Source organism: Amyelois transitella, chromosome 14 (genome assembly GCF_032362555.1).
Source record: "Amyelois transitella isolate CPQ chromosome 14, ilAmyTran1.1, whole genome shotgun sequence".
Lineage (NCBI taxonomy): Eukaryota > Metazoa > Arthropoda > Insecta > Lepidoptera > Pyralidae > Amyelois > Amyelois transitella.
The window spans coordinates 4,979,242-5,004,286 of NC_083517.1; the positions used below are offsets into that span (position 1 = coordinate 4,979,242).

At 35.1% G+C, this 25,045-nt stretch overlaps 3 protein-coding genes across 5 annotated transcripts; 1 reads left to right on the forward strand and 2 right to left on the reverse strand.

Moving 5' to 3' along the window:
- Positions 1-1,706: 1,706 nt before the first annotated feature.
- On the reverse strand, positions 1,707-7,318 carry LOC106135391 (menin). Its single transcript, XM_060947815.1, has 5 exons — positions 6,611-7,318; positions 6,143-6,368; positions 5,078-5,372; positions 4,617-4,766; positions 1,707-4,524 (listed from the first exon to the last, which is right to left on the reverse strand). The coding sequence occupies exons 1-5, from the start codon at positions 7,166-7,168 to the stop codon at positions 4,044-4,046; spliced, it is 1,710 nt and encodes a 569-aa protein (XP_060803798.1). The 5' UTR covers positions 7,169-7,318; the 3' UTR covers positions 1,707-4,043.
- A 2,120-nt stretch (positions 7,319-9,438) lies between these two features.
- Positions 9,439-12,229, forward strand: LOC106135393 (uncharacterized). Its single transcript, XM_013335677.2, has 4 exons — positions 9,439-9,696; positions 9,983-10,194; positions 10,387-11,524; positions 11,931-12,229. Exons 1-4 carry the CDS (start codon positions 9,620-9,622, stop codon positions 12,106-12,108), a joined length of 1,605 nt encoding a protein of 534 aa, XP_013191131.2. The 5' UTR covers positions 9,439-9,619; the 3' UTR covers positions 12,109-12,229.
- Positions 12,230-14,900: 2,671 nt separating this feature from the next.
- On the reverse strand, positions 14,901-24,992 carry LOC106135390 (uncharacterized). 3 transcript variants are annotated; one of them, XM_060947822.1, is made up of 5 exons: positions 24,685-24,992; positions 18,276-23,948; positions 17,498-17,828; positions 17,191-17,238; positions 14,901-15,087 (listed from the first exon to the last, which is right to left on the reverse strand). In XM_060947822.1, the coding sequence occupies exons 2-5, from the start codon at positions 18,279-18,281 to the stop codon at positions 14,939-14,941; spliced, it is 534 nt and encodes a 177-aa protein (XP_060803805.1). In that variant the 5' UTR covers positions 18,282-23,948; positions 24,685-24,992; the 3' UTR covers positions 14,901-14,938. The 3 variants fall into 3 exon arrangements, with proteins under 3 accessions (XP_060803805.1, XP_060803804.1, XP_060803803.1); XM_060947821.1 differs by having other exon boundaries at positions 17,191-17,241; XM_060947820.1 differs by lacking the exons at positions 14,901-15,087; positions 17,191-17,238; positions 17,498-17,828 and having other exon boundaries at positions 21,513-23,948; positions 24,685-24,988.
- Positions 24,993-25,045: the final 53 nt, after the last annotated feature.

A 25,045-nucleotide genomic window follows, 5' to 3' on the forward strand; every position in this document is an offset into this window, starting at 1 on the left:
TTGTGTTACGAGATCCTTGCTCAACGATAGATACTATATCTATACATATAATAAAACAGTAAAAATATTTTGTCTATACATTTAGTATTTTTGAATGAAATGGATAGAGGGACACTTAGAATGAATACATACATACATATGTTCACGTCTATATCCCTTGCGGGGTAGACAGAGCCAACAGTCTTGAAAGGACTGAATGGCCACGTTCAGCTATTTGGCTTAATGATAGAATTGAGATTCAAATAGTGACAGGTTGCTAGCCCATCGCCTAAAAAAGAATCCCAAGTTTGTAAGCCTATCCCTTAGTCGTCTTTTACCACATCCATGGGAAAGAGATGGAGTGGTCCTATTCTTTTTTGTATTGGTGCCGGGAACCACACGGCATAGAATGAATAATAGAAAGCAAATTTTTTTTATTATTATTTTTTGTCTGTCTGTCTGTATGTTTGATCACGCTTATCTCCGAAAGTACTGAACCGATTTACTTTAAACTTTCACCAACTGCTTTGTTTTAACTAAGAAAAACATCTAAAGTTTGTTTTATCAAAATCGGTTCACTAAAAAAAAGTTATTGTCATTTGAATGAACTCAAGGCATGAGATTGCCTGCAAATAAGTTACGAAATTTAAAATTTAAAGTCATTTATCTATCATTGTACGACAGACAGCATTATACCTATAAATAACATATAAATATAAGTGAAAATCAGTTTGATAATATCCTGGTTTTGCCGCACATTATATTAAGCATAATAGGTATGTGCGGTAATTCTCACGTAAAAAGCTTTTTGGTTTTTTAGTCTACTTTCATTTCGACACCAACGCAGCGGCTTCGATGGTCCAGTGGTTGGCGCGGGAGACTGAAGTTGGCGGTCCAACTTCGAACCCCAAAAAACTATTTTTTTTTTCTCACTAGACTTTGCTCATGACTTCGTCCGCGTAAATTTCGAATATCTGCATCTCCATCGCTAATTCCATCATGAAGCCATACAGCTGAACGTGGACTTCCAGTCTTTCCGAAACTGTTGACTCTGCAAGGGTTTTTATATGTCAAGCTTGTTAGGTACCATGTGTTGCAACATTAGAAAGGTACGTTATCCCAGATTGCAATAAGCATATATTTGTTTTGAAATTAATTATATTGCAGATAATCAATATTTATAAAGTTATCCGGGAAAAGGATTAGTGCCGTGTGGTTCCGGGCACCCACAGAAAAAAATAGATACACGCCATCTCTTTCCCATGGATATCGTCAAAGGCGACTAAGGTATCGGCTTATAAACTTGGGATTTCGTTTAGGCGCGCTAGCGACCTGACAGTATTTGAATCTCAATTTTACCAGTAAGCCTAACGTGGCCTTTCAATCTTTTCAAGACTGTAGGCTAGGCTGGGATATAGACGTGATTATATACCTATGTATGTATTTATTTTTTTCAAGACCGCAAATAAACATAACCATTTCTTTATTTTACTATTCTAGATAAAAACAAACCTTTATTCCATATGATATATGGAATAAAAGTTTGAGACCATCAGACCAAGAGGCGAACCTGAGTGTTGTTATCCGAAATGGAAAACAGTTAAGTATGTAGGTAACTACATACAAAGAAAGTTTATTACACCATTTTTAATATGTAAAAATAATTATTAGAGAATTTACAAAGAAAGGAGACAAACAATTTTACTATTAAATAGATTTATTGTAATTTAACAACAAAATTACAAACGATTTCTGCAGAGTGCGACATAAAACAAATCATCTAATCCTAGATTTATCACAAAATTATCATAATTAGCGCATATTTATACCTAAAATCCTTAATTATCTCAACGATTTATGATCAAAACATAATAATAAAAAAATATAGATAAATCACTTGTACCGAAATTCTAAAGTTTATCATAGTTATAAAGTAAAGAATAAATAACACGTCTCCTACGTCAGGTCTGCTAGAAGTGATTTCTTTAGAGAATGTAGAACCTAGGTATTTTTGTTTTTTGTGTTTATCATTCCCGATTTTTTCTGTGTACATAATTTGGTAAATAAATAGTTGGAATGTTAAACCAGAAAATATATTACTACCAGTGATTCGTCCGGAAACAAAGTTCGGCCATATGAAGTGAAGAAATGCCCGTTTTCCTTGTGGATCAACTCGTAGTTTCATAAAAAGTAATAGGTACATAAAAATGCACGTTTGATTTTTTCGCTTAAAATTAAAATGCCCTGATCTACTTCATCGATACAATTTAATGGTGTATTTTACACTACTGACCCGGTCTCGCATGTCTTGAATTTATAGATATATTAGTACATATTAGGCCACCCAATTCAGGCCAGTACCTACATATTAGAATTGTTCCGTTCATTATACGCGATGCGCATGCGCATTGAAATTCCTCATTAATTCCTCTTAAATTCTGAGGAAGCGATAGCGGAAGAGTCATTCTCAACAACCCTAGTTAAAATTAACATATTCATGTAGAACAAAATTCATAAAATAAAATAATAATACTTACAATCGGTAGAGCTATAATCAAGATGACAACCGATTGTTTTTACAATATTCGACATACATCTTCTTTCCATGTCCATATTTCTAGCTTCTGCCACTAGGTCGGTAATATGACTTTATATGGTTAAAGTTATAGAACTTATAGGTATGTAGGTACTTACATACCATTTTTTAGTAGACTTTGCACAGAGAAAAACGGCCATGCATGGGTGACACAATAATCACAGTCCTCCCTCATGTCGTATCAAGAAATAGGTATGTTAACTAACAAGTGAATAACACGTGCATTTGTCTACGTGGTTCACGTCGTGGGTTTACAGTTGACCTAGTAATCCTATTACCTTTACTGTAATGTGATGATATCGTACGCAATATATTTATTTTCTTGTGATAATATATTCTATGTCTGACCATAGTCAGAAAATATATATTTATAACAGAAAATTCACATATTATTGATATAACTAGATAAAAATTTATGTTTGTCAAATTTGTACATTGATTACTATACATTACTCTTTTACTAATAATTCAAGGCAATAGTACAATTGCAGTCTAACAGAAAGCGTATTAGAGTTTTACAGACATTGTACTTGATGAATCTACAGTACAAACATGAATACTAATTCAATTCTTTAAAAATAATAACCTGTGTTAATTTTTCTTCCCCCGTTCCCGTTTGTATACTTTTATTTCCTGTATTGGATTGGAGAGGAGTCCAAGGGCATATGAATGAGGTGTTATATGAAAAGATTTCCATCGGACTTCGACAACCTCGCAGTGGAGTCATTTTAGATGTGGTATTTGCCTTCCAGACTCAATAAGTCACCAAGATCTATAGCGGTTAGGGTACCCAGCAATTGTTGCAGAGGTAAGACGGGAGTCGTCGTGTGCAGATCTGACTTAATTTATCCAGGATAGTGGTAATAGGTGAACCCGTGCGGGCTCCTCTCCAAAGAGTTGAGGTCACAACAGAGAATAACACCAGGAAACCAGGAAAATGATTGTGCATGACCCAAAGTCAAAAACTATTCCATGTTGTATTTAAACACTACCTATTGGTATATTTATTGCAGGATTGAAACCCTAATGACTGTTATGTATAAATCAGTTTCATATATGACAAAGCTCAGCTATAGCTCAGAAAGCTCATTCTGCCATAGCTACTTGCACTATTCACAAACGTTGACAAGGCATAAGTCTTATGATCTCTTTCTATCTTAGAGGTAATCTCAGAGGTTAACCCTAGTGAAAAAGAGAAGCATTGAATTCTTTGTATATACATATATACTACATAAGGACCAAGCCAAGTGCTCATTGAAATGGCACCGCTGCTTTTGACCCAAAACACTCCATTTAGTGCCAAAGTCATTTAGTCGAGAGTATATAAAAAAAACCATTAGTAATAGCAATGTTTTTGTATGGGCGTATACTTACTTTTGAAATCATTGCAGAGAAGATAAGTCATGCCTTGTCATTGTTTGTTAATAAGCCCACAGAGCTACTTTACCGGTATTCTGTGAAGCCGGGTCTAACGTTCGCGCCTAGCGCGTTTAGCGCGTGCGGTGGGAGCGCAAGGGCTGTCGTCGTCGTCCCGCCGCTTGGCGGGGGCTTGCGGCCGCTGAAGCTGGCTCTGCGCCGTCAACTGCAGTTGAAGAGCGTGAGTGTTGAGTCTTTCAGCCAAAAGTAAAGGCTTCAGCGCAGCCATTTTATGACTGTAAAGTGTTACCCGAGGTCGACTATTCACTGCAGCTGTCAACTGCTCCCTGACACTCATTTCAGTATTTTCAGAATTATTATTCCATTTCTCGTCAGAATTACCATCTTCAGATTTAACGCCTTCTTTGTGTTTCTCACTGGGTTCCTCAATGTCTGTATTACATATGATATTAACTTGAGCACGAACTTCTGCATCGAATTTGGAAATAGTGCTCACAAGAGGTTTTGCCCAACCAATGTGCAGTATTGGAGTTTGACTACCCTCTTCCCATTTACAAATTCCATCATAAAACCTATAAATAAAAGAAATGGACATCAATAAAGTGCAAAGGCTTAAACAATTAATTTACTTACAATGAATTATTCAAACCCAATTTTACTACACCTGAGTAATGATGCAAAACATTCTGGGTCCTTCAGTATAGATCTGGCTGAATGGCCTGAACTTTCAGCTTTCATTAGCTGAGGTATTAATTCATTTGCAATCTCGGAAAATTCTTTATATATTTCTTCATCATCACGTGAATAATTATAACTGCAAATATATAAAAAAAATACATTAAATAAAATATAAGGGTCAGCGTCGCTGGCTGACTAGGCGTAGCAAGTGCACGGTGTCCAAATATTTTAAGTTAGTAATATCTTTATTGCACTGAAATTTACACAGTTACAAGAAATAGTACAAAGTTAGGAAAGATATAAATCACTTGCAGTGGCTACTTATCCCATGAAGGGATCTCTTCCAGTCAAAGGCAATTTAGTTGGGTTTTGTATAATTTTTTTGGGATTGAGGTAGGTATTTAAAGAAATTGTTTTTATTAGCTCAACTCAAAAGCAAATACTTACTGCCTTATAACATCACCAGCACAGGCCCATGCTTGGAAAGCTTCTTTGTACATCTTGTGGCGATGGTAATAGCCTCCTTGAAATGTGTAAGGATAAACATGCCTGTCTTCATAATGAGTACGTGAAGACCGAATGGCCTGCGCATACAGGGCTGCTGAATCCGGCCGAGGCTGTCCACCCTGCAAGTTTCCTGTCTCGGGAGAATCTTTCTTGTCTTCTGAACAGTTTGATACTCTCATATACTCATCTAAGTCTCCAAGATTACCCAGGGCCATGGGATATGCATCTAAATGTCCTGACAAATGTTAAAGAACTAAATTTACAAATATATCTTCAGGTGATTTTTTTTATTTTTTAATTACAGGGAAAGGTCGGAGTGGGAAGACCTAGACGAACATATCTTGATCAAATTAAGGACGTCCTGGTAAAGGGTCAGGTCAAAAGTACCCGAAACCGCCGAACCTGCATGAAGAGAGTTATGAATGTGGATGATGCAAAGGAAGTATGTAGGGATCGTGGCAAGTGGAAGGAGGTAGTCTCTGCCTACGCCTCTGGGAAAGAGGCGTGATTTTATGTATGTATGATTTTTTTTTTATCTTCCCATTGGTGGCGGTCAGTTGTTCTGAGGATCAGTCTTAAGGTTAAGACATCCAACCAAGAGGAGAAACTGTGATACAAGGGTTCAAATACCACTACAGTGAGAAAGTACTAATAAATCATTCCTGAGTGAGGTATATATATGTATAATTTTTATTGTGAGTGAACCTGCACATTCAGGCAACTATATGTGTATGATAGGTACACTTACAAAGGTTATGGAGCTCAAACCATCAAATGGGAGGTAACTAGTGTAAAACCTGACAAACAATCCAGGATTGCAGTCATAGGCACTGCAAGACTACTTCTAAGATTTTAATGATGCTTTATTGCTAAATCACCTAACTTCTAATTCAAATTGATTTCATTAATACTGGCATAAGCATAGAAAAATTATATACAACATAGGTTGTTCAAGGTGTACTGTACATGCCCAGTGAAACTAGATAAAAAAGTTCGTAAGAAAACCTTTGTCATACAGCATCCACAAGAGATTATATTGCATCAAAGCCACTTCATGGACATCTATAGTGGGTGTTAAGGTAGGATTTATTGAGGACACCAATGCTGCCAGCTCCATAATTCTGGTGCACACAACAGGTTTTCCAGCCACATATAACCAAGAACGAGCTGAAACACCATCGCCTACTGAACGGCCTCTTTTATCCTCATTGCCTTTACCATGCCAAGTAACCTAAAATAAACAATATATGGAAAAAAAAATGGAATCATAAACATTTCATATAAATCCTGAAGTAACTTTGTTTCTTTTTAATTATACGTATTTTTAGAAAATTGTATAATTAAAATCTTAGGGCCTAGCATCACTTCCTAATAAAATTGTCTATATACATACATATATAAAGTTTGCTACTAACTTCTTTAAAAACATATAACTAATAAATTAACATTACTAAAAGAAACATAATTGGTTACCTCAGCAGTTTCAGTCTTATCTTTTCCAAAAACAACCCAAGCATGATCTTCAGACAAAGCTAAATGTACATCCCGTTTACCCAAAACTTGGCACCCTGCAGTGACAGCAAAGGCTACTCCAAAACAGTCCAGTTTATTTCCTGTCAAGAAACTGTAGATAGACTGCAGGTGTGCTCGATCCTTGTAATAACTACGAGTTAAAGAGTTCCACACCACATCGGCTACTCGCTTAACTAAGTCGCGGGTTGCGTATTCTCCATTCAGAAGCTTCGTATCAACTCCTCCTTTCATCAAAGATACAAAGCGCTCGTAAAGAGATTGCACGTCTTCCCACTCAACACATGGAAACTTCATTTTTATAAATTTATTAGCAGATAAAGTAACATCTTTGTCACTATTCTTTGTATTTGTTAAGTTATTTTCAACTGCACCAATAATTATAGAAAACAATGCTAAGTCGGGTTCCTTTTCATTACGCAGTTGATCATGAAATAGATCGCAAACTTTTTGTATACTATCAATGGGAAAGAAACGTTTACACTCAACTATTCCCGACATACTTATTTAACTTTATTCATTTCATTACTCAACTGTTTACCTATTAAATTTGTTGAACATGAGAACAATATTCACAAAAATAATAACAACAAATGTGTAATAAACATCCATCATCGCAATTCTGACGCGAACCGGCCGGTACATTACTTTTTTTTTTTTTTTACGGATATAGTTACAAAATATATTAATTTTATTGATTATTTATTATAAGTATTTATAATCAAGGTATAAGGTTATGTGAATTTATATGTAGTGTTTGTGTTTTAGTTTGTATTCATTAATATTTTAGTATTATAAAACTATCAAAATAAACTTATTCGATTTTTCAATCTGTGTTCGATTCGACAAGCTTTAGGTATTGTAGCGGGTATTGGGTTAAGTTTAAAATTTGTTTTATAATTAATATTTAAAGTTTTTTATTATTTGTACATTATGTCGTATTTAAGTTTCTGCTGAGTCCGGCCCCTAGAGTACGGTCTTGTCTCTTAATGGAAGACCCTCTAGCACCCGGCAATTTGAAATCGCGGAGTCTTCTCTGAATTTCGTTGCGTTTTTCTTCGATAGTTTTTTGTTTCTTTTCACATTTTTTCATTCGATTATTTTTTATGTTAGAGAATTGTATAAATAGCACCCAATATATATTTATTTTGTTAATCGTTCTTTTCTTTACATAATTCGCAAGTTGCTATAGTATAAAATCTCCATGGATACTGGTCACTAGGATTCTAATATCTGTGGGTACAGCGCAGGTATGCTGCCTGCGTGATGCGCCCTCCCTACGGATCAAAATTTAATTTAGAATTTATTTTATTATTAAATAATCTAAGATAGAACTAAAGTTATGTTTTAGTTTGGCAATGTCAATGATAGTGACTGTCATTGTAGTTTACAACCCAATCTTTGGACAATGAAGAATGCCAAATTTGTTCAACTCAGAAATAACAATGATGTATCTGTCTCTTTCTCAAAACAGTGGTTTACAGAAGAAAAAATACTTATACTCTTTTATCAGCACCCTCTTCATTGGCTTCGATGTAGTTTTGCTGCCGCTGACGCCATCGAACTTTCCCGCTTTGTTTACGTGTATGAAGTTGTCATCGTGATGTTTATACGTTTTCCCGTGGTTTTCGACTATGTACAAAGCTGTGCTAATATTAATCGAAAATAAACTATAAAGTGAAGTGCAAAAATAGGCCGAATCTAACTTTTCACCGGTAAGTGGTTAATATTTCGTAAAATTATTATAAGTGTATTTATAAAAAGGTGTTTTAAAACCTATTACTTTTAATCTTCTTAGTTGTGACTTTGAGAAACATGTAATATTCTCAATATTTCATTCACATCGATAACATAAACACGGGCGCTAGTGTCAAACATCATTGAACATAAAATCATATTGATAAACTAGGGTCTAAGTTATGGTAAAGTATTTTTTCTCGTTTTAGTTTACCATGGATCGAATCGTGTCTAGAAATGACTGGCATAGAAAATATCCGGCAAGGAAACATACATACCCATGTGTGCCACGGTTCTCCAGGCGTAACACCTTGCCTGACGGAAGATCTTCCGTTTGGTGGCGGTCGAGCCCGAATCATCTCTCCCGCTACAGGCCTATTCAAGGGCCACGAAAGAGAAATCGACTTTGCAACAATCTTTTGGCAATAGCTTATCATTAAGTTTATATAATTTAGTCAAAACGAAATCTCGAAGATTCAAAAGAACATAAATACTACAAAGAAGACACGAACAATTTCTATTATTTATCTCTTAGTTATTGATATCATTCATCTCTTAACCCTTTAAACATGAATGTCATGTCATGGAGTAATCCCACATATATTTGATTTAAATTAGTAGAAAAAATAATCAATATTCCCAGTAAAATCCTATTTTGGGAACGTTGCCGGCAGCGACTATACAACTATTAAAGGAGTATTACACACTAAATCAGAAATAACCGATTGCTATTCATTTAAAGCCACAGAAAGGCACATGAAGAAATTCAACAAAAATATGTATGATTTTAAAAATAATAATGAGTGTGAAAATATTGATGATGACGAAATTGAAACTGAAAAATAATTTTACTTTGATTTTTGTTATTTTATTGTTGTAATTACAAATATTATGTCAATGTATGTCAGTTCTTGTAACTAAGAAAATTGTATATTAATAATAATTATATGAGCAAAATTATGAAATCTGCTTGTTTTACCTACCTACTGTTTTTTAAGGCGAGTTGTTGTTTTTTAGCTTTTTGGGGTTGGCAACACTGACTTTTATCTGTATTGAGTTTGTGGGTTGAATGATTTCGAATTTTCGTCTGTTTTCGAATTACGTCATGCCCATGGCCCAGAATACGAATACACCAAAAAAGGGAAATTTAATAAATAATTGTGTTCATTCTTGATGCTATGTTTTTCTTAATATAAATAATCATGATAAAATCTCATGTCTAAATTTACTGATATTGATAAAGTTGGCGAAAGCCTTCGTAACTTGATAGACAACAATCGATGTGGCATTTGGTACGCATTATTTTTTTTTAATTTAAACCCGAAATATATCTTTATAATGTGACGCTTAACGTATGCAATTGCTAAATTGTCTTCGTCGTACTTATAGTATTAGCTAAGATAAATTTTTTGGAGTCAGTGTTAGTTGTTCTACACTTGGCACCTTATGGTATCAATCAGCTCTTATTTTTCATATTACATAATTGACAGTTACTGTTGTATTATTGCTCTTCCCCTTGAAAGTGTAAACATGATCCATGTTTGAGTACATATACTAATACTAAAACACTTTATTCAGTGACAAATTAGGTAGCGTCTATTGGAGATGTATTCATGGTCATATAGTATGTAACGAATGCTGTTCTAAAGAAGAAGGCTGCCTTACTTGTTTCACTATATTCAACTCACCAGTTGTCCACAATACTTGGGTGATTGACAAATTGCAATCAGATAAAGTTAAAAATGCACTCAACCTTTTGAATACATTCCAAGATGCTTTTAAAACTGATGGTAAGTTTCACTTATTTATTAAAATAATATTTAGAGGGAATATATAACGACAATATTAATAATCTGCTAAAACCACCAGCCTTAAAGTCATTAAATTACTGGACAAAAGAGATATTTATGCACATAGGTACTAATTTTTTTTGTAAACTTTGGTTTAATATTTTCATTTATATCTTGATGATATTTTTCCAGTTTACAAAAGGCAGAGGCTGTCTGACCAATTGAAAGTTGAAAAAGAATTGTTCCCAGATTGTATACAAGCTCCAGTAAAATATAGTAATAAGAGAAAATCTCTAAAATCATCTTTTTTTGGGAAAAATAAGGAGAACAGTCAACAGCCTTTTTATCCTGGTGAACAGATATCTTCATTGAAGACAGTGAAAATGAAAAAGTCTAATTATGTTCAGCAGTGGTTAGAGAGCAATTCTACTAAATCTCGTAAACCATTTTCAAATATAAATGTCAATAATCAGACATTTTCAAGTGGAGCTGTACAAGATGTAAGAAAAAAGAGTTCCATTAAGTCTATTGCAGTAAAAAACAAGTTTCTGAATGAGTCAAAACAACTCACTAAAACTGATAAAAATCGAAAAGTTGGTGCTAATACGCATTCGGACAAAAATTTACAAAGTTTTTTTAAATCTTACAAAGAAAATGTGAATACTGAGTACACTGTTAAAGATTATTTGCGGCTAAAGAATACAAGCAAAGTTGGATGGAAGGATGATAGTGGTATTGTTATGGATGAAGAGTGTATCACCATAGAGGACACTCCGACTGAGATAATTGATAAAGATGAGCTAGCCTTGCGAGCTGTGCATGAAGCTGAAAAGAATGAACACTCAGACTATTCAACAAATGATAATGTAGAGAGTAGATATACAAGTAAAATTAAAGATAAGATAAAGGTAGTGTATAAAAAACGGAGTTTACTTTATTTATCATGCCCTAATTGCAGTTCACATGCTCAAAATCATAAAACTAGTAATATATCTATTGCAATTGAATATGGCTCTAGCAATGAAGCAAATGTTAATAAGAAATCAGTTGCTGTTCAAACAGACATAAGTGAAATATTTGACACTATTACCTCTGTTGAACTAGATAAGAATAATGATGAACTCTTGACACAAAAAACCACTTCAGAGGAAGATTTCGTTCTTGGGAGTCAAGATGTTTTTATGGATGACTTGGAAATATTTAACGAAAATAAGAAAAATGATTTATCACAAAATACAAAAAAAATACAGGTTATAGATGAATCTGACACTGATGTTGAGTCAGAGCATTTGCAAGTAGCAGTTGAGGTTCACAGAGCATGTCTACCAAAGTGAGTGTTCTAGAAGATTTGTGAGCTTTTGAGTATGTTCCTTTTATCATGAAGAAGAGTGTTCTCTTCATTTGTAATAAGCATCCCTACTTTCTGGCGGTAATCCCGAATACATCCCCATCTACGAGCCAGGAGTGCGCCTTTTGATCATAATCCTGGACTGGATTAGTCAGGTTTTTACACAAAGCGACTCCAGTATGACCTCCACAACCCTTGCAGAGGAAACTAACCCATAATGGATCATGGTAAAAGCTTTACTATATGAATGTTCCTATTAATGGGAAAAAGATCTGAACAATGACCATTTCATATATGCATATAAATAAATAAAAAAACATTCATTTAAATTGAAATCTTATATACATTTTTAATTTTAATGTCTCTTAATTGAAGTGTTTATTTATAGGGATTACGAAATTCTGTCGCAACTACCATTATCCGAGATGATGAACAGGAAAAGGCGGGCGCAACGTGGAGCGACGCCCGGCAGCTCCGACTCGTCAGAAAAGGAGAATTTAGATCCCAATAGAATCAAAAGATCTAAATATACAAAAAAGGGTAAAAAGAAACCCAAAAAATCCTGAGGGTTGATTTTTTTCAAATGTAATTCAATTAATTTATTGATAAGTAATAAGTACATTGTATTCTATTATAACCTATATGTCAAATTACACAGATATACAATTACAATTAACAATACATTAATAATATTTTAAAATTCGTCCACACTATTGCAACATCTCAAGCAATAATGTCCTGTTTTTCCTGTCCTGATATATTTGTTCCTGTTGCAGTACCTACCACTTTTGAACGGCGCAGAATACCGCAACCTACATCCGAATCAAATATAATCAAAACTCAATAAAATAACGACCTTATTACAAGTACAATAAACTAAAAATCCACTGTCTCCTGGTATCTTGCCCATAAAAGTTTAGTTCGCGAGTTTAAATGACGCGCTCTAATAACTCGATAGGCTCAAATATTTTTGCGTCAAATAATAATAGGGATGTGGACTGTACTCAAATAAGTATAAAATTTTACCACGAAAAGGTAGTTTCTATAGTAAAAATAATAAAAAACACAATATTTTCCTCAAAAAACAAGGGATTATTTTTTTATTTAATAAAATGTAATTAAATATTTCACCCTCAAGTCACGTGACAATGAACACCAATCAAAATGCGTGATGTCACGCGTTGCAATACAAGAATTTTCGCTGTCAAATACTATGGTGTTTGTTGATATTTGGATCATATTATTACCATGATTACCGTCCGATTATCTTAGCCACGGAAATACTTTGTGTAGAATGAGTCTGTTCTTTTTCTCATTCACATTCCGCTATTGATTCCAATCTTTGTCTTTTAACTGCTAATAGTCGAGTTATGTTTTCGGTTCGTCTTTTCTATCGGGTTGACATGCAAACTTTCTTGGCACACAACCTGCTCCCAGTCTGATCTGGGATACTGTGCCCATCAAATGATATTCTGGATAATTCTCCATATCATTGGCAACTACAATGAAACTACGAAACATTGTTTACTTTATTTCTAACCTAAAAATTCGAGTTTTCGTCTTTGAAAACTTGAAGAGTTAAATTATTTTAATACAAGTAAATGTAACAAATATTATCAAACTTACATCAAAATGATCCACACAGAAATACATTTTACTTTGTGTAGATACAAGTGCCGGATCCCGACGGGCTAATTGAAGCCAATTTTTCAGCATCGTTTTTGTACGTGGAACGTGAATAAACAGTTTTTCAGGTGTTTTAATAGTTGTAATTTTACATTGCGGCACCGCACAATATTTATAAAATGTAGAATTCATATTATTATCACACAACTATGAAATAACTATTCATTACATTCAACTTCGACAATATTTTATAACGCGTGACGTCACAGCGGCCGTTTGACAGGTATCCGCGTTTTAGCGCGAAATTTTAAATGGAATTTTAAATAAATTATTTTAAAGGTATTACTTCAAATAAAAAAATAATAATAAAAAGTTTGGGTTATATTTGGTACTTATGCATGGTTATAAACACTTTCCCAAAAATAGTCCACATCCCTATTAGAACTTATAATAGTTGTAAATACTGTAATGCAGTATGTAATAGGTACGACTGTGAAATATATGAAGCTATCCAAAGTTCATTGCAGAAAAGAGGGGAAACATACCTTGTCAGTAAAAAAGTAAAAGCACTCTACATAAATTTTGAATGCTTTTGAACAATGGGCTGGTAGCTTGTCGGTTGAATGTAACCTTTTAGTCTTTTCGAGACTTGGCTCTGCTTCGTGCTTCTTTTATTCTGGTACTCGTAACTTTCTACCACAACCACCGACGCTTGGAAGTACGTACACCACAGCCCATTAGAACTTTTACATTATAACCTATATAAATAAATAAATATATACGGGACAAATTACACAGATTGAGTTAGCCTCGAAGTAAGTTCGAAACTTGTGTTACTAGATACTAACTCAACGATATTATATTTTATAATAAATATTTATATAGATAAGACCCAGGCCAATCTGAAAAAGTTCTTTTCTCATCATGCCCTGGCCGGGATTCGAACCCGGGACCTCCGGTGTCACAGACAAGCATACAACCGCTGCGCCACAGAGGCCGTCAAATATATATATACATATATATATGCCCTCATTAACCCCAACCCTAATTAGAACCGGAATTAAGTATGATGACAAAAAATATTGTATTCTAATTTTAAGAAATATCTACCTATGGGTATAAATGGAGTTTCTATCATCACATTGACAACACTGAGTGACCGGACAAAAGTTAAAACTCCATCAAGCATAATTTTTTCACATATTTATTCATATAATCACGTCTATATCCTTTGTAGGGTAGACAGAGCCAGCAGTCTTGAAAGACTCGATGTTCACGAAAGGCCACGTTCGGCTATGTTAAGCGTAATGATAGAATTAGAATCAAATAGGTAGTGACAGCCCATCGCCTAAAAGAAGAACACCAAGTTTATAAGCCTACCCATTATCCACGGGAAAGAGATGGAGTCGTCCTATCCTTTTTTTATAATGGTGCCGGGAACGACACGGCATTATTTCACATTATAATCATTATCATTATTTCAGTTTTGTCTTTTCGAGTTTGTTGGCTGTGTCTGCCCGGTAAAGGATAAGGACGTGATATAATATAGAACGTGACGTATAATAACGTATGTATGTAGAAATCAACAGGGAAATAGTTACTAGAGGAACTAACACATCCAAAAGAAACAATTCGTGTTGTGATTGAATAAAAAAGTAAGCACCAAGTCAATTGTACAAGGGGATTACTCGTGTGGTGGTTGAATAAAAAGGCTATTATATTGTTGGGAGGTATAACTTTATTACATTTAGCTAGAACACAAGTTGGAGATCACCACCAGCCAGACGAGCCGCCGCTGGACCAGCCGCCGCCGCCGCCGCCTAGTTTCCAGCCGCCGCCGCCGCTCGACCACCCACTGCTGCCACCGCCCGACTTCCAGCCGCTGCCGCCGCCGCCAGACCAACCTCCGTGACCGCCTCCTGTTCAACATTCAACATTATCATCTTCCAGCGTAGCAATAGAAATAGGTTTAGATGTTTTCAAAATAGGATACGAGGTATCGCAAAATGATTTCAACACAACTAACATACCCTAATTATATCTACTCGTACTACGTGCCGTGTGGTTCCCGGCACCAATACAAAAAAGAATATAACCACTCCATCTGTCACTATTTGAATCTCAATTCTATCATTAAGCCAAATAGCTGAACGTGGCCATTCAGTCTTTTCAAGACTGTTGGCTCTGTCTACCCCGCAAGGGATATAGACGTGACCATATGTATGTATTCAAAATTTTATTCATTACTATAGGATACTATAATATCGCTTAATAATTGTCAAAACGTATGGTTTAACAACATTGGTTGACGTCAAATAAATTACTTAAAAACTAAGTTTACTGCCACTTCCAAAGCGTCAGTGCAGAAGAAGCGGTAACAAACTGCACTGCAGCATTTTCTTCAACAACTTCACAATATTTTTTTGTATTTTAATTGTATGTATGTATTATATCTACTACCGCTTCCAAAGCGCAAGTGTTGAAGAAGGCGGGGGTACATACTACTCTCTGAGTAGCCACTCATTTACTATTCGAGGCCTCTTATTGATTGATTGACTGAACTTGCCACTGAAGCTGGTTGACGACCACGATAAGAGTGAAAAAACTGGTCTGCCTGTCCCGATTTACATATAACTCCCGGCTGATCTCTGTAACTTTGTTAGCCGGGGAACCAAACCCAACTTTAATCGTTGTTGCACGAAATCATAGGTCAAAGAATTTTTCCTTTAGCCACCACAAATTTCTGGGAGTACGACTTCTCGAAAATGGATATCTACCTAAGTTACAGACAATGACTTGAGAATTTCAAAGTCTTTTAGAGCGCAGAGATTTCGTAAACTAATTATTTTGTCTGTTGTAACTTAGTAAATATTGGATTGAAAACCCACAATGGCCGTGGGACTAGGCTAACGTGCCTTGGGATGTACATAGGAATTTACGAAATACCTATTTTCTCGCGATCTTAACGGAACTAAGACCTAAGTAAGTGTGATAAACCGGTAGCATATTATGACCTAACGACCTAACACACCTCATCATGGAACTAATAGTACGGACAGACCTATGAAGGCCGACATAATAAATGACACGAGTTTGAGTCATCCGTAGCTGCACCCAAATTATTTTTTGCATATATAGTATAGTAATTTGATAACATGTGTTTATTACCTACCTACCGAGTACCTACTTCCGCAGTATATTTTTTGTGGTTTTAAATTCTATCATCAATCCTTGCGAACTCGCGAATCATTTAATGATGTGCAAGAGTATTTTATGAAGGTCATTGAGGTCAGAAACTTTCAATCTCTATTTCTAGTCGGTCGTAAATAGACATTGTAATGGCCGAATCATTTTTTGCCTGCCGAAATTATGATTTGCGGATTAGCCATAAAAATCTTTGTTAATATGAAGTAATGTAATGACAAGCGTACAGGACTGACTGAATGGACGATTGCGAAATCAGTCTGTGTCTTGTGAGCCGAGCGAATGGATGACCCTATGTGAACGATCTCTTGGCCTTTAAACTCGAATGGTGTATTTTTGTAACAATTTCAAAGATAATTACATTTTAAAATGAATAGATATTTTTGCAGTGCTTTGTTAGGGTGTATGTGAATTGGTTGAATGATTAGAAAATATAATCTCGTTAAATTTTATCTCGTTCGCTATAAAAACCAACCGGATTGTTTGAGATTATTTTGAATATTTTGCCGACAATGAGGATAGAATAAAAGTTTATCATTCGAAATGCCTTTAAAAAAGTAAACGAACAATTTTGGTTGATTTAAATGAAAATTTTTAATTAATTCGCATCTCCCCTAGGCATTCTATGCTAAACGATGGATTTTGGTCTAATACAGCACGGTTCTTTTCTCTATTTCTCTTGAAATGAAACTCAATTTAGCCGTCTATCCCATAAGTCCCATGCAGTTATTCTATAGTGACTCCCACCATTTTAAAATTCTTCTTGATGAAGTATGAAACTATAAAAGAATATTTTAAAAAACTAGTAAAAGACTTACCGTATCCACCACCGCTACCGCCTGTGGTGATGATCTTGATGATTTTCACTTCTGTGAATAAAAAATCAATGTAGTAAATCAGTATAACCATATTATCCTCATATTTTATTAACATGAATAAGCTAAGGGTTTTGTCAGCACTTGATAATGTATGTAATCAGGAATGATTTTCCATTAACTATCTTAGTCTAATATATAGGTATATAATTTTTCGTAACGGAGTATCAGTTTTAAAGTTACAAACGTGTTTTGTCACTATAATAAAAGAGATTTACTTTATTGAGAGAAAAGTTCTAAAAAGTCTTACGTCCACCGCCGCCGCCGCTCGACCAGCCGCCGCCGCCGCCGCTGGGCCAACCACTGCTACCACCGCTGGACCAGCCGCCTCCGCCGCCGCCAAGTTTCCAGCCACCACCGCCTCCACTGGGCCAGCCGCTGCTGCCTCCACTAGACCAGCCGCCGCCGCCTCCGCTGAGCTTCCAGCCGCCGCCGCCGCCACCGCTGGACCAGCCGCTGCCCAGACTAGACCAGCCACTGCCGCCTCCGTACCCGCCGCCGCCGCCGCCCCCCGACCAGCCTCCACTGCTGATGAAGCCGGCGTGCGCGGCCGCGGCAAGAATCAGTACGCAGACGAATACCTGAATAATACATTATAATGTTCAATACACCTTTCGGGGTAGTTCGGGGGGTTGTCGACAGAGCCAACAGCCCTGAAAAGACTGCAGGACGACGGTCGGCTGGAATTTGGCTCAATTATTCAATGTCAGTTATTATTTCATAAATTTACCAAATTATTATAGGAAAACAGCAATGATCAAAACAGCAGCTAGATATATTTAGAAAAGTATTTTAATTACATAACCCATACACGATTTGATTTAAGCTGTTTAAGAATTCGCTTCCAGAGCTAACTATTGAATTGACTGACACACACACATAGCTCAGCCGCAGATGCTCACTTCTCAAATATTCAGCTGTCTACTTCCTTTATGTCAGGACGTCGTTACCTTTTATTTTGGTAAGTTATTGAAGTAAATTAATTACAAGGGGAATGAGATGATATATTATATGTGCTAGTTATTTACCTTCATGATGAAGCTGTTTACTGCTTGGCTGAGGGTCGAATGTCTGGCGTTATATACGGAGTGTCATCTCCCACCCAAACGCCGAGGGCCGCGCCGGCGAATGGACAGCGGAAGCGGATCCGCAGAGATAAAATTATTAAAACTTAGATGGATAACTAAGTCACAGTAACTAATCGGTTCAATCCAAGTATTAGGTTATAGAATCAATCATTATAGAAAACGAACTTTATTTATTAGCCTAGGTCTTGGAACATGATGTCGGGGTGGGGTACTAGGTAGGTACCTTAAAGAGGATGACGTTATTTAAGAAAATTCTGCAATACAGTTTGTTACCGTATTGATTTGACAGTACACTTATTTTTAAGTAATTTATTTGACGTCAATCTTATAACAATTATTTAGTGATGTTAAACAGAACCATTATAAAAAAAAAAAATTGAATGTTTTTTTTGGAACATTTTGGATTTATAATTTAAAAAAATAACAAATATCCTTAGGTCTTGGATAAAAGTTTCGGGCGACCATTCGTCGACGGCATGACGTGACTACTTGAGGCAGAATACATTATCGTCCAAAATTTGTCTTTTTCCTCCTATTCCGGCTATAGTCTTGGGTACATCATCACTCTGAAAAGGAGCTCAGGGTATGGGCAGGTTTTCGACTTCTACCCGACTTCTGCAACCTTTGCAGTGGAATTACTCGTCCAGTTTCCCTACAGGTTTCTTCAAGATTGTTTCCCTTATCGTAAGAGCATCGGTTAGGTAATATTTAAAATAAGTAGGTACCTTAGAAAAGTCATTGTCACATGGCCGAGGAGGGATTTGTACATACTTCTATTATAGTTCTTTTTCTGTCCTCTCCTTATTTGTAACCGATGCACCACTATAACGCAAGCCATTGTTTCTTACTTGACTCAATCTTCTAACTCACTGCAGCTAAGCTGCATAGTGTTTAGAATGCTCATCTTAAATTCCCGACACCTGGAAATAGCGTGCGGAAACTATAGATAAAGAAGCCCGTTGCTTAGCGAAAAAATCGTTTATTTTATTTTTTTATTTATCTTTACTTACAAAACAGATATCTGAAAATTTCAAAATGAATAATGGGTAAGTACATAATTACTTTTTATAGGATTAATTCATATTCGGGGCCTCACAGATTTTGTCATTAATGGTTTATAAGTAAGTAAGTAGGTAGGTACTATTACATTTAGTTGCTACTGCTACTACTTATGCTAGTTACTTACTACAAAGTGCTCATACTTAGTAGTAGTAACTGCTAAGTAAGTATGAGCACTTTGTGTCTTTGTGAAAATTAAAATTCCTGTTTTTCCCTTTCAGGTGTGAATTTTCAGTATAAATAGACTAGGTATGTACCTACCTGTACATACCTCTAACTGCATTTATACCTAGAAAATTTATTCAAAACCGGTCAAGTGGTTAAGTCGGTAAAGAGTGACTAAAGATTGGAAAGAAAGGGGCCAAACCCTTTCTCGTGTTCTATTTTTAAGGTTAACCATAGTTATTTGGAATAGTTGCCTTGGTTACCAATGAATACCATCTTACGATTTTCTAACGAATAATCTTCACTCAATCTCAACTCTTCTGCAATTGATAATTTAATTTTAATATGTGCTAACTGGAGTTGGACTTGGGTCGAAATTAGCAAATATTGTGAACATGCATAATAATAGTTTGCGAAAACCAACTCCTTCACCATTGTTCATAATTCATAATTATTGCGATTGCGTTACGTTACGTACCCCTACTTTGTAAGCGACGCGTTGATGTCTTTAACTTGGCGGCGAGATGCATTTTTGACTGCCTTCAAAAAAAGGTGGTTCTCACTTTGAACTATGCGATAATGTATGTAATTCAAATTCAATTTTTTTATTTTATTTGCGTATGTTTGCTTGACCTGATTATTCGCGTTCCGCTGAACCGATTTAGATGCGGTTTTTAGGAAAGTGTTTGTTACACTTAGGAGAGGGTTTTAGAAATTTAACTGACTTTTTTGAAAAAGGAGGATATCCATTGAAGGCGGTTCTCTTTTTAAAAAAGTTATTGTCAATAAGGATTAACTGTTGCACGATTAATTAATGACCCTTTTAATTAATGAATAAATCAAACCCCCTACAAATAGTTTGTCATTTTATATAAAACAATTATTCGTGTAAGCAAAAATAGATATCATCTGATGTCACATGAGGCGTTTTCACCGCTTTCTATAATTTAATTCTAAAGTTACATTTGTCAAATTGTTGGAGAGCGAGGGACGATATTGACGTTGGTAAATAACGCCTCATACCTACTTATAATGGTATAAAAGGGCATGGGCCCTCATACGCAGACATAACTGCGATAAACACCAAGTATTTTGCAATATTTTCAATGAACGAAAACGACTGCTTCGTTTTCGTTCATTGAAATCTCGATTAATTGTTCTAATAATATTTGAAGCAATAGAAGGTTGCTTTTGACAATCTCGAGCATCACGAATTGCATCACATTTAGAAGAATATCTAGCAACTTAATCTTTACAACCTTCGTATCGTAATAATTATGATGAATTGTCGGATCAATATGGGTATAGTCAGTAGAATGCAGTAAACTTATTCACATATAGTCAAAAACGTAACCGACCTAGGGCTGTGATCTACTTACTTAACTATTTTAACTTTATTGTAATTAATTAAATAATAAATAATAATAAACAAAAATTAATCTTCCCTGCATATCTACCAAGAGCTACCATTTTCTCAAATTTAGTTGCTATGCCGTAATTTTTTAGTGTCAGATTAAAATTTTGTAGAAAATTCTTATCTGTATACTTATTTATGTTGTTGAGTATACTTATTAAATCTTTGGGTTGTACCGATAAATATAAATAACTCATTTGTCCTTTATATTTTTTAATGGCTTGCTACCAAAACGATGATTAGTTGAGTCGTGATGTTTTGTAGAAAGGATTGGTATATTTTGAACGTCAATCAAAAAGGAAGTCGGAATAGTTAGCGGCTCTGAAACGTTAAAGTTCCTCTGACACGGTCACGAGCACTAAGATAAACACTAGTCAATGATTGCTATGTTAATATGTTGCTTGCGTTAGTACAGTCAACGTCACATGAAGGCACCTAATCAGTGGCGTAGCGTGCATTGGCGGGACCCCGTATAAAAAATTGTTTGGGGGCCCTTGTATTGTTTGGGGGTAAAGATTTTTCACAAAAGAAAAAAAATATTGTGAAAAGAAATATTTATTTATCATAACATAATTTAACCTTAATTTAAAAATTTAATTTTACAAATAAAAATCAAATTTTAAATATTCATTCGCCTTGCCTTTTTTTCGGCAAACTGATTTATTAAATCATTTATGGCTGATGATGATTTTAGTTTTTCTAAAGTTTCTACCTCTATGGACAATAGTGAGAGGTCTGACAGCCGTTCTTGTCCCATCGAAGTTCTTAAGTAATATTTATCAGTTTTAATTTTGAAAAACTTCTTTCGGCAGTTGCGGTTGTAACTGGAAGGGTCAAGAATAAAAAGCATGCTGTGATTACCTCGGGAAAACTAGATGCAAGACTATTGAATTTTAGTAGCAATAATTCAATGAGTTCTTTAATGGAATAAATTTTTTGAATTTCAGATTTTAAGCATGTTTTTAGAGCCTTTAATTGGTCACAAAGATTAACTGAGATGTCTTTACTGTATTTAACCGACAGTTTTTCGGAAGCGATTAATATCTCTTCGTTTGAAGAAGATAGGAGTTTCTCCGGTTGTAATATTTCGAACATACTACTCAGGTCGCAAAGGCTCTGAAATCTTTCTTTAGTTTGAGAAATTAATATATCTAAACAGCAATAGTATACATTGACTTTGAAATAGGATTCCGGGTCGGAAATTCTCTCATCTTGTGATAACTCATCAAAAAAACGCTTCGTTATCTTTCGCCTACTGTTTTTAAAAACAGTTGTTACCCCCCACTCTTTTGCTAAATCTTTGGACTCATTTAGCAAACTATTAAATGAAATCTGATTTCTTAATTGGCACAGTCTATTTAAAAGATTACTTAATAAAATACTAGATTTCTGTAAGTCATTATTTTCATGCTGTAGAGCTTTAGAAATAGGATTAATAATTTCAAATAGTGAAGAAAAAAATGTAACGAGCACTAAGAAATTATAACTCTCTAAAATATTAATTATGTTTTTACATTCTTCACGTTCATCTTTTTTATTTGAAATTAAATTTAGTTGGTACAAAGTTTTCATGATAAGTAAAAAATTTTTCTTTACCGATAATAAAGCATCGTTCCTAGAAGACCATCTGGTTGGACATACCTTTTTAAGGGTAATCAAATATTTTTCAGATGGATCGTCACTTAGCATAGCCCAGCGTTTTATACTATTGCCAAAAAAAGTATATATTTTTTCTAAATTATCGAAAAAAGTCGATACTTCACGAACGTGTCTCGCAGCATCGTTTAAAACTAAGTTTAAAGCGTGCGCAGCACAATGAACATAATCGGCATTTGGAGCATGCTCTTTTATTAGGGTTTGTAATCCTCCATAAACACCCGACATAACATTTGCTCCATCGTAACCCTGTCCTCTACATTTAGTCAAATCAATTCCATATTCTTTAGTCAAATTTAAAATGTCAGTTTTCAGACCTGCAGCACTGCAATCGGTTACTGCTATAAATCCTAAAAAGGACTCACAGATTTTTATTTCTTTAGGCACATTATCATCATTTTCTGTAACCGAGATATATCGAAAAACTACAGAAAGTTGGTCAATTTTTGACAAGTCTTGTGTTGTATCCAGAATTATTGTCAGAAATGGAGCTTTTTTAATTTCTGAGATAATATTGTTCCTAACGGTGGTACCAAGCAAACTAATAATTTCGTTTTGAATCGTAGGGCTTAAATAATTTATTTCGCCTTTCGGTTTTAGAAGAAGTTCTTTTAAAGTTGCATCATAGTTAGATAGCAAACGTAAAATTGCCATAAAATTTCCAGAATCAGAATCATGCCCTCTCAAAGATAGATTACAAGATGCTAAAGTAATTATAACATTAATAATACGATTCAGTACATCTCTCCAGAATGTAATTTTACTATTGATTTCACTTTGCAATAGAGTATCGATGGTATTTCTTTGCAACCAATTATTATAAGAGAGTGAGGCATTCATATGCTGCTGTGACTTTTCATGGTCAAGTATAGTTTGCGTAAAATTGCTTCTAACCGAAACACCGTTAACCCAAGCAGAGGAGTATGATTTGTTTTGACGATCTGCTAATAACCAACAGAAGTGACAGTACGGTTTGTTTAAAACGATAGAATAACATAACCATGGTCTTACAAGTTTTATGCCTGCCTGATTGAAATATGAATAATAATAGGCCGAAAAAGGTCGGTTACTTTCTGGATCTTTTGGAAATGGTCCTTGTGGTTTAAATGGACCCAATTTAAAAATTATTTTTCGTTCGCATTCAGATAAATTGTCACCGAAATTTCCTCTATCTGATGAAATTATATTACAATCCTCAAATATATCAGAATCGTTGACTTGGTGTTCTTCAATTTCTGGATGGACATCCGATGAAGTATGTGCTTGACTTTCTTCTATTTCCGAATGGATATTTGACGCAGAACGTGCTTCAGAAGAATCTAAAAATAAACGAGTATTCGTTAAAAAATAAATACGAATGCTTTGGTACTAAACTAAAAAGAGTTATATATAAATAAATAACTTTACTAAGGGTTACAGTTAGTGTTTACGCGGATTGTGTTCGTATTAGTAGATACAAAATCACCTGCAGCCCGTCCGTGCGTTACATTACACCTGCGTGCTATTTGAACGCAGCGCGTAGTGTAGTGGCCATACAAAACGAGAACAACCCGAAAGCGAGTCAGCACATCTTCTCAACACGCAATTTACGATACGATACAGACTGATAGACAAACAACAAAACAAATTGATCCTATAGATAAGTTAGTTTCGGTTTTTTTTTGTTTCGAGGCACCCTAGAAACAAAATTTACCCTTCGCTACAGGTAAATAATAAACCAACCACGCGTATCTAACCACGCAGATCCACATTAGCGTCGTGTAAAATAGTACTTGTGTAAATTAGTAAGTACTTCGGTTTTTCGAACAACTAATTTTACAATTTGACATTTATTTTTAAACCTTATCCGTTTTAAGATTTTTGCCAAACCAATTTCATGTAAAAGTTTAATTAGTAAGGAGTCTCCAATATCTTTTTTAGATTTTTGGACCAGTAGTTGTGAAAAACGAGGGGGGGGAGACCACTTTTTGTGACGGACAGATTGACAGACCGAAATTAAAAGATTTCCTTGTTAATCACTACGGACCCCGAATAAATGGGTTGGGTAGTACTTACCTTTCCAATCTAAATCACTCACAGTATCTTGTCTCTGAAAAAATGAAGAAATTTTGGGCACTTTTTTTATAACCTCTTCCCTTTTCCGTTTACTTTTTCTTTTCTCAGCACCGCTGGGATAATCTCTTTTCCTTTCACTCATTTCTTTTACAAATCGCTACTAATATTGTTAAACCAGAAGAACAATATTGTTTGTACTGAATTACAATGTAGGTAATGCACAATTACATAAAACGCGTAAATAAACACTGCACTGCACTCCGTGGTTTAACATCAAATGTAGAGTATGGACGTACACGTACATCGTGATATCGATTTTATTTATTGAGGGATTCCCCGCTGAGTTGCAGATGTAAGTAAG